This window comes from Salmo trutta, chromosome 6, assembly GCF_901001165.1.
Source record: "Salmo trutta chromosome 6, fSalTru1.1, whole genome shotgun sequence".
Taxonomy (NCBI): Eukaryota; Metazoa; Chordata; class Actinopteri; order Salmoniformes; family Salmonidae; genus Salmo; species Salmo trutta.
This window is the reverse complement of record NC_042962.1, coordinates 6557756-6572271: the sequence shown is the minus strand read 5'-3', so window position 1 is coordinate 6572271 and position 14516 is coordinate 6557756. Positions and strand designations below refer to the sequence as shown.

The 14516-nt window shown below is 45.6% G+C and overlaps 1 protein-coding gene across 1 annotated transcript in view; it reads left to right on the top strand.

The window, feature by feature from the left end:
• LOC115195250 (collagen alpha-1(XI) chain) overlaps window positions 1–14050 on the top strand; it is a 181933-nt gene extending 167883 nt beyond the window's left edge. Inside the window, exons 52-62 of the mRNA XM_029755026.1 lie at window positions 55–108; window positions 6924–6977; window positions 7783–7890; window positions 9523–9576; window positions 9702–9737; window positions 9854–9907; window positions 10012–10258; window positions 10776–10888; window positions 12599–12667; window positions 13485–13718; window positions 13902–14050. Coding sequence (XP_029610886.1) covers window positions 55–108; window positions 6924–6977; window positions 7783–7890; window positions 9523–9576; window positions 9702–9737; window positions 9854–9907; window positions 10012–10258; window positions 10776–10888; window positions 12599–12667; window positions 13485–13718; window positions 13902–14048 — 1170 coding nt within the window. The 3' untranslated portion in view covers window positions 14049–14050. The remainder of the gene's footprint in view (window positions 1–54; window positions 109–6923; window positions 6978–7782; window positions 7891–9522; window positions 9577–9701; window positions 9738–9853; window positions 9908–10011; window positions 10259–10775; window positions 10889–12598; window positions 12668–13484; window positions 13719–13901) is intronic.
• The last annotated feature ends 466 nt before the right edge of the window (window positions 14051–14516 follow it).

Sequence of the window (14516 nt, the reverse complement as noted above, 5' to 3'; positions counted from 1 at the left end):
AGTTACAGAAGGTTGTAATGCTGGACTTTAATTGGATGGCTTTTCTCTTCTCAGGGTGAACAAGGACTTCCTGGTTCTTCTGGACAAGATGGCCCACCTGGACCTATGGTCAGCAGAGATAATAAGCCCTCTCTCTCCCTCCCCCTCTTTCTCTCTCTAGTGCTCTCTTCTCTCTCTCTTTCCTCTCCTCTCTCCCTCTTCTTTCTCTTTCTTGTGCTCTCTCTCGCAGTGCATGCTGGGAGTTTTTTGGAGTTTGAGTGTTTGGTGTGGAGGGTTCTGTCCTAACTAACTTTCTTGATTCTTTTCTTGGTCTTTTCTTTCAGTTTTTATTTTCTATGGTGGAGGGATAATGCACTATTTGTTTTAGCGGTATCCACAGCTTTTTCAGAGTTAGGGTGGAAGAGGACAGAGTAAGTTTCCTGGGGTTTGGAAGGTGTGGTTTGCGCGATGGCTTCTCAGCCTAGCGCGAAGGAGACGCTGTCGATACGGCATGGATTCAGGTGTGTTCCTGAGAATGGAGTTAAAGTGGAGGAGGTTCTGCTTGCAGTCGGTGAACAGGTAGGAGCTGAATTTATACATTCTGTTTCTAGAATGAACAAAGCTGTGGTTGTGTTCATGAAAAGAGCAAATTTGGTTGGTAGGCTAATTGCTAGTGGAATATTTGTAAGGGGTGTGTTGGTGCCAGTTTCACCACTCTCTACCCCTTCGACAAGAGTGGTAGTTGCAAATTTGCAAGTGTTTATGTTTCTGAATAACAATGAGCAACAGCTAAATGTGCATTTTAAAGTGGGGCATGGGGAGGAGTTCTATGCAGGGTTTGCCAGCACAGACAGTCTACGGTGTTTTGAGTGTGGGGATTTGGGGCATAAGAGCTTTGCGTGCCCACATAAAAGCCGTAGACAAGGTGAGGGCACAAGCGCCAGTGGGGGAAATCGAGGTTAATGTGCAGGGGGTAATGAGATGCAGAGGCTGGGCCTAGTCATGCTAGAGATTTGTATTTATTTATTTATTTTATTTCACCTTTATTTAACCAGGTAGGCAAGTTGAGAACAAGTTCTCATTTACAATTGCGACCTGGCCAAGATAAAGCAAAGCAGTTTGACAACATACAACAACACATGGAGTAAAACAAATATACAGTCAATAATACAGTAGAAAAATAAATCTATGTACAATGTGATCAAATGAGGTGCGATAAGGAAGGTAAAGGCAAAAAAAAGTCCATGGTGGCAAAGTAAATACAATATATCAAGTAAAACACTGGAATGGTAGATTTGTAGTAGAAGAAAGTGCAAAGTAGAAATAGAGATAATGGGGTGCAAAGGATCAAAATAAAATAAATAAATACAGTAGGGGAAGAGGTAGTTGTTTGGGCTAAATTATAGATGGGCTATGTACAGGTGCAGTGATCTGTGAGCTGCTCTGACAGCTGGTGCTTAAAGCTAGTGAGGGAGATAAGTGTTTCCAGTTTCAGAGATTTTTGTAGTTCGTTCCAGTCATTGGCAGCAGAGAACTGGAAAGAGAGACGGCCAAAGGAGGAATTGGCTTTGGGGGTGACCAGAGAGATATACCTGCTGGAGCGCGTGCTACAGGTGGGTGCTGCTATGGTGACCAGTGAGCGGAGATAAGGGGGGACTTTACCTAACAGGGTCTTGTAGATGACCTGGAGCCAGTGGGTTTGGCGACGATTATGAAGCTAAGGCCAGCCAACTAGAGCGTACAGGTCTCAGTGGTGGGTAGTATATGGGGCTTTGGTGAGACAACGGATGGCACTGTGATAGACTGCATCCAGTTTGTTGAGTAGGGTATTGGAGGCTATTTTGTAAATGACATCGCCAAAGTCGAGGATCGGTAGGATGATCAGTTTTACGAGGGTATGTTTGGCAGCATGAGTGAAGGATGCTTTGTTGCGAAATAGGAAGCCAATTCTTGATATAACTTTGGATTGGAGATGTTTGATGTGAGTCTGGAAGGAGAGTTTACAGTCTAACCAGACACCTAGGTATTTGTAGTTGTCCACATATTCTAAGTCAGAACCGTCCAGAGTAGTGATGCAGGACAGGCGGGCAGGTGCAGGCAGCGATCGGTTGAAGAGCATGCATTTAGTTTTACTTGTATTTAGGAGCAGTTGGAGGCAACGGAAGGAGGGTTGTATGGCATTGAAGCTCGTCTGGAGGGTTGTTAACACAGTGTCCAAAGAAGGGCCAGAAGTATGCAGAATGGTGTCGTCTGCGTAGAGGTGGATCAGAGACTCACCAGCAGCAAGAGTGACATCATTGATGTATACAGAGAAAAGAGTTGGCCCAAGAATTGAACCCTGTGGCACCCCCATAGAGACTGCCAGAGGTCCGGACAACAGGCCCTTCGATTTGACACACTGAACTCTATCAGAGAAGTAGTTGGTGAACCAGGCGATGCAATCATTAGAGAAACCAAGGCTATTGAGTCTGCCGATGAGGATGTGGTGATTGACAGAGTCGAAAGCTTTGGCCAGGTCAATGAAAACGGCAGCACAGTATTGTTTCTTATCGATGGCGGTTACGATATCGTTTAGGACCTTGAGCGTGGCTGAGATGCACCCATGACCAGCTCTGAAACCAGATTGCATAGCGGAGAAGGTGCGGTGGGATTCGAAATGGTCGGTAATCTGTTTGTTGACTTGGCTTTCGAAGACCTTAGAAAGGCAGGGTAGGATGGATATAGGTCTATAGCAATTTGGGTCAAGAGTGTCCCCTCCTTTGAAGAGGGGGATGACAGCAGCTACTTTCCGATCTATGGGAATCTCAGACGACACGAAAGAGAGATTGAAAAGGCTAGTAATAGGGGTTGCAATAATTTCGGCAGATCATTTTAGAAAGAAAGGGTCCAGATTGTCTAGCCCGGCTGATTTGTAGGGGTCCAGATTTTGCAGCTCTTTCAGAACATCAGCTGAATGGATTTGGGAGAAGGAGAAATGGGGAAGGCTTGGGCGAGTAGTTGTGGGGGGTGCAGTGCTGTTGACTGCAGTAGGGGTAGCCAGGTGGAAAGCATGGCCAGCCGTAGAAAAATGCTTATTGAAAATATCAATTATTGTGGGTTTATCGGTGGTGACAGAGTTTCCTATCCTCAGTGCAGTGGGCAGTTGGGAGGAGGTGTTCTTATTCTCCATGGACTTTACAATGTCCCAGAACTTTTTTGAATTTGTGTTGCAGGAAGCAAATTTCTGCTTGAAAAAGCTAGCCTTAGCTTTTCTAACTGCCTGTGTGTATTGGTTTCTAACTTCCCTGAAAAGTTGCATATCACGGGGGCTGTTTGATGCTAATGCAGAACGCCATAGGATGGTGGTGTAGATGAGGCTGAGCCTAGTCATGCCAGGGATGGTGGTGTAGATGAGGCTGGGCCTAGTCAGGCTAGAGATGGTGGTGTAGATGATGCTGGGCCTAGTCATGCTATGGATGGTGGTGTAGATGATGCTGGGCCTAGTCAGGCTATGTATGGTGGTGTAGCTGAGGCTGGGTCTAGTCATGCTATGTATGGTGGTGTAGCTGAGGCTGGGTCTAGTCATGCTATGGATGGTGGGGTAGCTGAGGCTGGGCCTAGTCAGGCTATGGATGGTGGTGTAGCTGAGGCTGGGTCTAGTCATGCTATGGATGGTGGGGTAGCTGAGGCTGGGCCTAGTCAGGCTATGGATGGTGGTGTAGCTGAGGCTGGGTCTAGTCATGCTATGGATGGTGGGGTAGCTGAGGCTGGGTCTAGTCATGCTATAGATGGTGGTGTAGATGATGCTGGGTCTAGTCATGCTATGGATGGTGGTGTAGGCTGGGCCTAGTCAGGCTAGAGATGGTGGGGTAGCTGAGGCTCGGCCTAGTCAGGCTAGAGATGGTGGGTAGATGATGCTGGGTCTAGTCAGTTTATGCTAGTGGATGAGGAGAGTATAGTGGGGAAGTGTAAGAGACTAGGGGGGAGGAGGAGGGTGTCAAGTGGAAAAGGAAAAAGGGTGTGGTCAAAGGCACCATGGAACCTTTGCCTGTTGCTGTGGGGGATGCCCTGACCAGAGAGGAAGGGCAGGTGGTCAGGATGGGAGATAGAGATGAGGAGGAAAGTGAGTCTGAGGAAGAGGATGAGGAGTTATTTTTTTCAGACTCCTCTTCAATAGGCCCGGAGCTGACAGCCAGTCAAGCAGAGGGGTCAAAGTACACGTTGAGAGAACTGACAAGGTTCCTGAATGAGACCAAGGGGAAAAAAGTTCATCTTGGGGCATTTTTTTTCTGATCTGAGAAAGTTTGTAGGATCAGTACAACATGCTATGAAAAATGAGGGGCGTGGTGTCCTCTCACCCAGGAAACGGTTGAGGAAGTGGGTCACAGCAGTGCGTAAAGGTTTACCTTCAGACACTATTTAGATGTATATTTTCTTTCTGACACTGGTTTTTTTTTTAGCTTTGCTATTGGTCTCTTTCTTTGCTGGCTTTTCTCCCACTTCTTATGGAGACTCTTCTGGTAGGCTCGCTCAATATAAATGGCGCCAGAGATGCGGGAAAGAGGAGTGAGTTGGGTTAATATGTAAAACAAAAAAAAGTACAGGTGTTGTTTCTGCAGGAGACACATAGTGATGTGTTGAATGAAGTTGATTGGGGGCTCTGGTGGAAAGGGGCAAGTGTGTTGAGCCATGGGACAAATCTTAGTGCAGGGGTGGCAGTCCTTTTTGCACCGGGTCTGTCTGTAAAAATGTGCTCCGCCACAGAGGTGTGTAGGGGTAGGCTGCTTGTTGGAAAAGCAGAAATTAACAACATGGGTTTTGTCTTTATAAATCAAATTTGATTTGTCACATACACATGGTTAGCAGATGTTAATGCGAGTGTAGCGAAATGCTTGTGCTTCTAGTTCCGACCGTGCAGTAATATCTAACCTAACAATTTCACAACAACTACCTTATACACAGAAGTGTAAAGGAATGAATAAGAATATGTACATAAAAATATATGAATGAGCGATGGCCGAACGGCATAGGCAAGATGCAGTAGATGGTATAGAGGCCCACACGAGAAGGAGGTGTGGAGCCTGGGCTGTGGGTGTGAAAGGAGCCTATCTTCCACAACCCACTCATCCCTGGGTGAGGCTGGGTGACCTGAGACTGCTGGGAGAGGAAGGGTGGAAAACCTCAGAAGTCTTGGCACACCAAACAGGAATAACATCTCTTAGGCTGCTGGAGAGATTCCTGGAGCATATCCAGGAGGCACTGTCTGAGCCGGTAAGGGGGGGGGTGTTTGAGCGGCCGAGGGGCCACCAATGTTTCCGCCACTGCATGTGACGGCAGAGAATGGAGACTGGCAAGGGAGTCTGGAGGACTTGTTAGATTTTAACACTCCGAGCCTGGGGGAGTTTGAAGGGGTGGGAGGTAAAGCCCTCTACAACCTCTGTGTTAAGGTGAGGAACATTAGGAGCCTAACAGGAGTGAAGGCACATCAGTGGCAGGGGGTATGTGGGGCAGAGAGTATGGTAGGTTTTAGATGGAGGGGGCTCTACAACCCCCAGTACCAAAGAGGTCAGGGGACCTCCAGTGGAGGGTTCTACATGGAGCCCTGGCCACTAACAGCTGGTTGGTACAGGTTGAACCGGGAGTCGGGCAGGGGTGTCCTTTCTGTGTCATGAGAGAAACTGTGATTTATGTGTTTCCTGTGTGCACCAGGTTAATGTCACTAATGTCTCTGTTGGAATGTCTGTGTGAGAGGTTGGGGGAGGTTTTTACTGTTGGGATGTTTATTATGGGGTACAGGTATTCAAATAAGGAGAAGGCCAAATGTGTTTTGTTGAATTTTCTGTTTGCTCAGGCGAAGTTCGCTATTTGGCTAACGAGGAGGAACAGGGTCAAAGTTGGAGGGATAACAGACCCTTTATTATTGTTTAATGGGATGGTCTCTGCGCGCCTTAGGCTTGAGTTTGAGTTCTATAGAATGATAAAAAGTGTGGAGATGTTTCAGGAGATCTGGTGTGTCGTGGGGGCTGTCTGTATAGCTGGGGAAGATGTTTCAGGAGATATGGTGTGTTGGGGGGCTATCAGTATAGCTGGGGAAGATGTTTCAGGAGATATGGTGTGTTGGGGGGGCTGTCTGTATAGCTGGGGAAGCTGTTTCAGGAGATATGGTGTGTTGGGGGGCTGTCTGTATAGCTGGGGAAGATGTTTCAGGAGATATGGTGTGTTGGGGGGGCTGTCTGTATAGCTGGGGAAGATGTTTCAGGAGATATGGTGTGTTGGGGGGGCTGTCTGTATAGCTGGGGAAGATGTTTCAGGAGATATGGTGTGTTGGGGGGGCTGTCTGTATAGCTGGGGAAGATGTTTCAGGAGATATGGTGTGTTGGGGGGGCTGTCTGTATAGTGGGGAAGATGTTTCAGGAGATATGGTGTGTTGGGGGGGGCTGTCTGTATAGCTGGGGAAGATGTTTCAGGAGATATGGTGTGTTGGGGGGCTGTCTGTATAGCTGGGGAAGATGTGTTGGATATACGGTTGTAGGAGTGGGTATTGTGATGTTGGTTTGTATCATGTGGTAGATGGAAAGGTGAGTATGGTACATGTATGCAGTACAGGATATATTTTGGGGTTTTAATTTTAAGGGGGGTGTTTTTTTTTAAATGAAATGAGGAAGTTTCAGTAAAGACAAAGTCAGAAAGTCTCTCACTCTCTTCGCTCTTTCTCTCTTCTCTCTCTTTCTCTCTTTTTATAGTAATCTTTCTCTCTCTCTCTCTCTCTCTCCTCTCCTCTCCTCTCCTCTCCTCTCCTCTCCTCTCCTCTCTCTCTCCTCTCTTTTTATAGTGCTCTCTCTCTCTAATAACTCTCTCTCTAGTTCTCTATCTCATTGTCTCTCTATAGGTATTTTTTCCTTTTGTTCTTTCTCTACTGAGGTGGTGTAATTGATGTCTAACCATCTTGTCTCTGTGATAATTAGGGACCCCCTGGTCTCCCAGGTCTGAAGGGTGACCCCGGCACCAAGGGTGAAAAGGTGAGCCCGCCTCAATTTCCCTTCCCAAAGCACTTATTGATTTGATTTCTCCGTTACGAGAAGGGGTTGGGAGTTTAACCTGTAGTGGGTTGGAGACGGATGGCCATGAGCGTGGCTGGGATTGGACCTCCACTCATCTGAGCCCTATAACCAGCTTTTCTAGAAAGGTCAAACTAAATATTTCCGGTAGAGCAATACATTTAAATTAACGTATTCGACACAACTGTGTTTGAAACTAAAAGTTACTCCAAATATGCGGTAAACTAAAACTGACATTTGGAGAAATCTGGTAGCCAGTTTGAATTGAATAGGACCCTACCACATTGCTGCCTCCATTTGATGCAGAAGGTCAGATCTGCCAGTGAATTTAAAGTCAGTAATGAAGCTCAGGACACTGCTGTTATGGCCAGCCTCAAATGTTGAGAGCAGGATTGGCAGGGATTGGTTTAAAAGGACACAAGCTCTTCATTTTTATTTGTGTGGCCATTTTTCATGTTTGAGATCAATGGGACTGAAGACTCGTATTTTCCAGACGTTGTTGAGGATATTGTCCTCAGTTGCATTTAGAGAAATTCTGGGCAACTATTTTGTCAGTCCAAAAAAATATATATATATATTTCTATGAAAATGATTTCAGATGTGTAGAATGAGTGTTCTGATTTTGTATTTTACTTTATGTGTAACAGCTATAGCAGGGTTGTACTGGTGCCAGGCATGGAATCGTCTTCAAAATGTTTTTACTGTAAGTATCGTGTGTTCTCAATGGTCTCAGTCCTTACTACTCATGTTTGTTTGTGTCCTACAGGGTCATCCAGGTCTGATCGGTCTGATTGGACCCCCTGGCGAGCAGGGAGAGAAGGGAGACAGAGGCCTGCCTGGACCCCAGGGTTCTCACGGAGGCAAGGGCGACGGTGTAAGTGATTAATGACCTCATCACCTTGCCATTCGTCAACCTATTTACCTTCCAGCAGGAAATAAAATGCCATTGATCTGATTGTAGCCACCTACTGTTGACTGAACAAGTCGTTCATAATGCTACATTATCTGCTTGATATGGTGCAGCTAACACTTGTATAGACTTATGCATTGAGTCTATACAATTCCTAAATAAATACTCGACTTGACCAGAAGGACAACCATCTCTGCAGCATTCCACCAATCAAGGCCTTTATGGTAGAGTGGCCAGACGGAAGCCACTCCTCAGTAAAAGACACAAGACAGCCCACTTGGAGTTTGCCAAAAAGCACCTAATTGTCTCTCAGACCATGAGAAACAATATTTTCTGGTCTGATGAAACCAATATTGAATTCTTTGGCATGAATGCCAAGCTTCACATCTGGAGGAAAACTGGCACCATTCCTACTGTGAAGCATGGTGGTGGCAGAATCATACTGTGGGGATGTTTTTCAGTGGCAGGGACTGGGAGACTAGTCAGGATCGAGGGAAAGTTGAATGTAGCAAAGTACAGAGAGATCCTTGATGAAAACCTGCTCCAGAGTGCTCAGGACCTCAGACTGGGGCGAAGGTTCACCTTCAAACAGGACAACAAAGCCAAGACAACGCAGGAGTGGCTTCGGGACAGGTCTCTGATTGTCCTTGAATGGCCCAGCCAGAGCCCGGACTTGAACCTGATCGAACATCTCTGGGGAGACCTGAAAATAGCTGTGCAGCGACACTCCCCATCCAACTTAACAGAGCTTGAGAGGATCTGAAGAGAATAATGGGAGAAACTCCCCAAATACAAGTGCGCCAAGCTCGTAGCATCATACCCAAGAAGACTCAAGGCTGTAATCACTGCCAAAGGGGCTTCAACAAAGTACTGAGTAAAGTGTCTGAAGACTTATGTAAATGTGATATTAGTTTTTTATTTGTAAATTAGCAAAAATGTCAAAAAGAAATATGGGGTAATGTGTGTAGATTGATGAGGGGGAAAAACAATTGAATCAATTATAGAATAAGGATGTAACCTAACAAAATGTGTAAAAAGTCAAGGGGTCTGAATTCTATCCGAAGGGACCGTATCTCTATGTTAGACTTGAGAAACAGAAGAATGGGGATCTCCATCTATATGTCTCTGTTATGCTTGAAAAACAGAACAATGGGGGTCTCCATCTATCTGTCTCTATGCTATGCTTGAAAAACAGAAGAATGGGGGTCTCTATCTGTCTCTGTTATGCTTGAAAAACAGAAGAATGGGGGTCTCCATCTATCTGTCTCTATGCTATGCTTGAAAAACAGAATAATGGGGGTCTCTATCTATCTGTCTCTATGCTATGCTTGAAAAACAGAATAATGGGGGTCTCCATCTATCTGTCTCTATGCTATGCTTGAAAAACAGATGGTCTCCATCCATCTAGCTGTATTACTCACCAAAATAGCACAAAGACATCGAAAATACCAGCAACTTTTCAGGGCTCATGAAAACGTTGCAAAAGGTTGTAAATGTTTCCCTTGCAATCTACCACTCCTTATCCCACTGTTGTCTCACTGTAGTCCTGCTGTCATCCCACTGTCGTCTTACTGATGTCTGGTCTCTTCTCCCCAGGGTATCAGTGGAGCTTCAGGTCCTCTCGGTCCCCCTGGCCCTCCTGGCCTGCCTGTAAGACTGTCCCCTGTTTTCTCTGTTTTATTTAGAGTATAGTCTCATAGTTAACATGTCCATGTAATGATACAACATAGTCATCTCCTCTTTACTGATCATGCCGTCTTCGTTGTCTCTTCCAGGGCCCTGGAGGTCCTAAGGGAGCTAAGGGTTCATCGGTAAGTTCTGTTGAACAACTCTTTGTATCAACTGAGAGTACTGTGACAGTCATTTTAAAGGAGTGTTTGTGAAATCCAGAATTAACAACATGTCTAAATCTCCATGGTCTTTCCAGGGTCCTGCTGGTCAGAAGGGAGACACCGGTACGATCGGTTCACCTGGTCCTCCTGTGAGAATTACTTTTACATTCATTCACTTCTGTTTTTAGCTGGAATTCATGAAGTTATTTGTAGAAAACGCTGTGACACTATGGGATATTTTCTTCCTCTATAGGGTCCCCCTGGTGAGGTGATCCAGCCACTGCCCATCCAGTCGCCCAAGAAGGACCACAGACACGCAGACATGCAGGCGGACGCGGCGGGTACCATGATGGACTACGGAGAGGGCATGGAGGACATCTTTGGCTCACTCAACAACCTCAAACAGGACATGGAGAGGATGAAGTACCCGATGGGCACACAGAACAACCCAGCCAGGACCTGCAAAGACCTGCAGCTCGCCCACCCAGAGTTCACCAACGGTGAGTCACAGAGAGGGGGAATCATGGGTAATATGCTAATGCTATGGCTGTTAACTGTGAATGCTGTTTGCTCATTTTGTAGCAATGCCGTTGGAATGTACAGTATGCTGATGTATTTGCAGGTAGAGTGTATTGCAGTGGTGAGTTTGAATAGCACTGAGAATAAGACCTCGTGGAGGTTTATACCTAACATTAACACTGGCCTTCAGTGAGGAACTTTTGAGGTTTTTGTTACCAAACTTGATACAGAGAAATGGCAGGTCATTCTTTGACCTTTTTTTTTAAGGTTTATTTATTTAATGAATATGAACATAATATTTTTATATCTATTTTAAGCATGACATGTATTAGCACGATGTACGTAATCTGTAATCTTCCATGATCAAACACACAAGTGCCATAGAACAGTTAAACGAGTTAGTAACACTTTGTAGTTTTCAGTTGTTGGTGGAACCTTAGAACTAGAGAGAACTACAGATTCAGGTATTTTATTGTGTCATTGGGTTTTGTTCCACAGGCGAGTACTGGATAGATCCTAACCAGGGATGTTCAGGGGACTCGTTCTCTGTCCACTGTAACTTCACGGCTGGAGGAGAAACCTGCATCTTCCCAGATAAGAAGTTCAGCGGAGTGAGTGGCAGTCCATTTCCTCCAAGAGGACGACACACACACACCTGCTCATACTATCAAGTTAAGCATAGAGTCAAGACATAGTCTTGTTCAATTCTAGATAATGTTCTGATAGGATCACTCATACATGTGCACATTACCTCGACTAACCGGTGCCCCCGCACATTGACTCTGTACCAGTACCCCCATGTATATAGCCTCCACATTGACTCTGTACCAGTACCCCCTGTATATAGCCTCCACATTGACTCTGTACCGGTACCCCCTGTATATAGCCTCCACATTGACTCTGTACCAGTTCCCCCCTGTATATAGCCTCCACATTGACTCTGTACCAGTACCCCCTGTATATAGCCTCCACATTGACTCTGTACCGGTACCCCCTGTATATAGCCTCCACATTGACTCTGTACCGGTACCCCCTGTATATAGCCTCCACATTGACTCTGTACCGGTACCCCCTGTATATAGCCTCCACATTGACTCTGTACCAGTACCCCCTGTATATAGTCTCCACATTGACTCTGTACCAGTACCCCCTGTATATAGTCTCCACATTGACTCTGTACCAGTACCCCCTGTATATAGTCTCCACATTGACTCTGTACCAGTACCCCCTGTATATAGCCTCCACATTGACTCTGTACCAGTACCCCCTGTATATAGCCTCCACATTGACTCTGTACCAGTACCCCCTGTATATAGCCTCCACATTGACTCTGTACCGGTACCCCCTGTATATAGCCTCCACATTGACTCTGTACCGGTACCCCCTGTATATAGCCTCCACATTGACTCTGTACCAGTACCCCCTGTATATAGCCTCCACATTGACTCTGTACCAGTACCCCCTGTATATAGCCTCCACATTGACTCTGTACCAGTACCCCCTGTATATAGCCTCCACATTGACTCTGTACCAGTACCCCCTGTATATAGCCTCCACATTGACTCTGTACCGGTACCCCCTGTATATAGCCTCCACATTGACTCTGTACCAGTACCCCTGTATATAGCCTCCACATTGACTCTGTACCAGTACCCCCTGTATATAGCCTCGCTACTGTTATTTTACTGCTGCTCTTTAATTATTTGTTACTTTTATTTTGTTTTATTTATCTGTTTTTTACGTAACACGTTTTTCTTTTTAACTTCTTAAAGCATTGTTGGTTAAGGGCTTGTAAGTAAGCATTTCACTGTAAGGTCTGTTGTATTCGGTGAATGTGACAAATACAATTTGATTTGATTCGTATGCTAGTGAGGGCTATGGGACTGCAAGATGCATGTTTGGTGATGTTTGATGGGTTCAGCGCTTGGTCATTTACATTTAAACCTAACTTGTTTTGTGATAGCCTTGTGAATTTGACATTTACATTCAAACTGTATCTCTGTGAAATGTAATGTAAAGGCATGAAGGAAAAATTGATGCATTGAACTAAAGGGTTTGAATTGACATTGGTAATTGTCAAGACATACAGTATAGACAAACTGTATGAACAGAAACAAACTGATATACAAATGTTTTATTGAATTACTATACTGTAGTGGTTTTCCTGTATGTTAAGATCTGAGGGAAGGGGTATCTAGCTGTATATTACACTACTTTTGATGGATCAAAACTAAACCTAATCCCAGGAACCAGCACTTAAATTGTAGGAAGAAAAAGTGTTCTTCTAAGTACCGAAGTGCTTCATTTGTTTGGCTCCATAGGTCAGAATAACTTCATGGCCCAAAGAACTTCCAGGGTCGTGGTTCAGTGAATTTGAGCATGGTAAAATAGTAAGTACTTCCCTCAACTCCACGTTTTCATCCTCCACTGTTCTCTTCTCAAAAGAAATGTCTCCTCTTCACAATACTAAACTAAAATTATTTGTCAGGCTCCCACTTGGCCACCTCTCTGCCTTCTGTCTGTCAGTACAGAGGCTCTTCAGAAGTAGCAGTTGAGATAGAAGAGAGAGAGAGATCAAATTGTCTCTGGAAGTGACCCCAGGTTTCTAGCCACAAAGGAATCCAGACCTCTAATATAAGACCTCTCACCAGCCCCCTCAGACCGTTCTCATTCATATTTCATACAGTCTGGGATTGACGAAGGAGGCTTAAAGATACGGAGGAAAATATGATTTTCTATCGCTTTGAGACTCAGTTTGGCCCATCGCCTGAGAGAGAGATTGTATAACTGATACTGACAGCATGTTTTTGAAGAAGAGTATCAGGGGGGACCTTTGATTCAGCAAACAAAGGAAAAGAGGGGTACTCAACAACAATGACATATATCATGAGAATGGCTTACCAAGAAAAAAGTTTCCAATAGGATTAATTCGAGCCAGAAGTGGAGGAAGGAAGGAGTCAGCTTGACTTCCTGTACAATGGAGTAAAGTGAGCTAAAAATAAAATACTTTTTTGTTGAGTGCTCCAACTCCTTTCTGCCTTGAATTAGTATTTTTGGAAGTTTTTCTCTCTAAGCTTTTTCTCATGTTTTATAAGAACTCTTGGGTAAAACACTTCTAAGCAGTATATTGTGTCCAATCCCATGTTTCATTTCTGACCCCTCCAATTTATTTTCTGTTTTTTTCTCACACCCTCCTCCAATAAACAGTTTTCATACGTTGACGCAGCCGGTAACACAATAAGTGAAGTTCAGATGACCTTCCTGAAACTACTGACAGCCTCGGCCAGACAGAACTTCACCTATAGCTGCCACCAGTCTGTGGGGTGGCACGATGAGACCACCGACAGCTACGACAAGGCACTGCGATTCCTAGGATCCAACGATGAGCAGATGTCCTACGACAGCAACCCTTACGTAAGGGCCCTCACAGACGGATGCGCGGTAAGGGCTGCCCATCAATACTGCCTGTCTGTAATAGTTCAAGTACTTTTGGGAATGTCTCGCAAGTATGTAAAATGTCCCCCCATTGGTTTTGTTGGACTTGTTTTATATCTCCAATGAGGTTGTCTGACGGCTGAAAGCAAAATGTTAATTCGTTTTTTTCCCCCCCCATTCTCTTTACAGGCGAGGAAGGGCTACGGAAAGACTGTGATGGAGATTAATACTCCCAAGATCGATCAGGTTCCCATCATTGATGTCATGTTGAATGACTTTGGAGATGCCAGCCAGAAGTTTGGATTTGAAGTGGGTCCAGCCTGCTTCCTTGGCTAACTGCTTCCCTGGCTAACATAAAAAAAAAAAACACTTGGCGGGGTCAGCAAAAAAGTCAAGACATTTTGGATACCAACAACCCCCCCCCCCAACCCAGCCCCCCCAGCCCAGCAACCAAACCCCCCAACCCAGCCCACACAGCCCTGCAACCAAACCCCCCAACCAAGCCCCCCCAGCCCTGCAACCAAAACCCCCAACCCAGCCCTGCAACCAAACCCCCCAACCCAGCCCAGCAACCAGACTCCCAAACCCAGCCCCCACCTGTTTCCATACCACCTAACCCCAGTACCCAGCCCCCTCACCTGTTTCCATACCACCTAACCCCAGTACCCAGCCCCCACCTGTTTCCATACCACCTAACCCCAGCCCCCTCGTCTGTTTCCATACCACCTAACCCCGGTACCCAGCCCCCTCACCTGTTTCCATACCACCTAACCCCAGCCCCCTCACCTGTTTCCATACCACCTA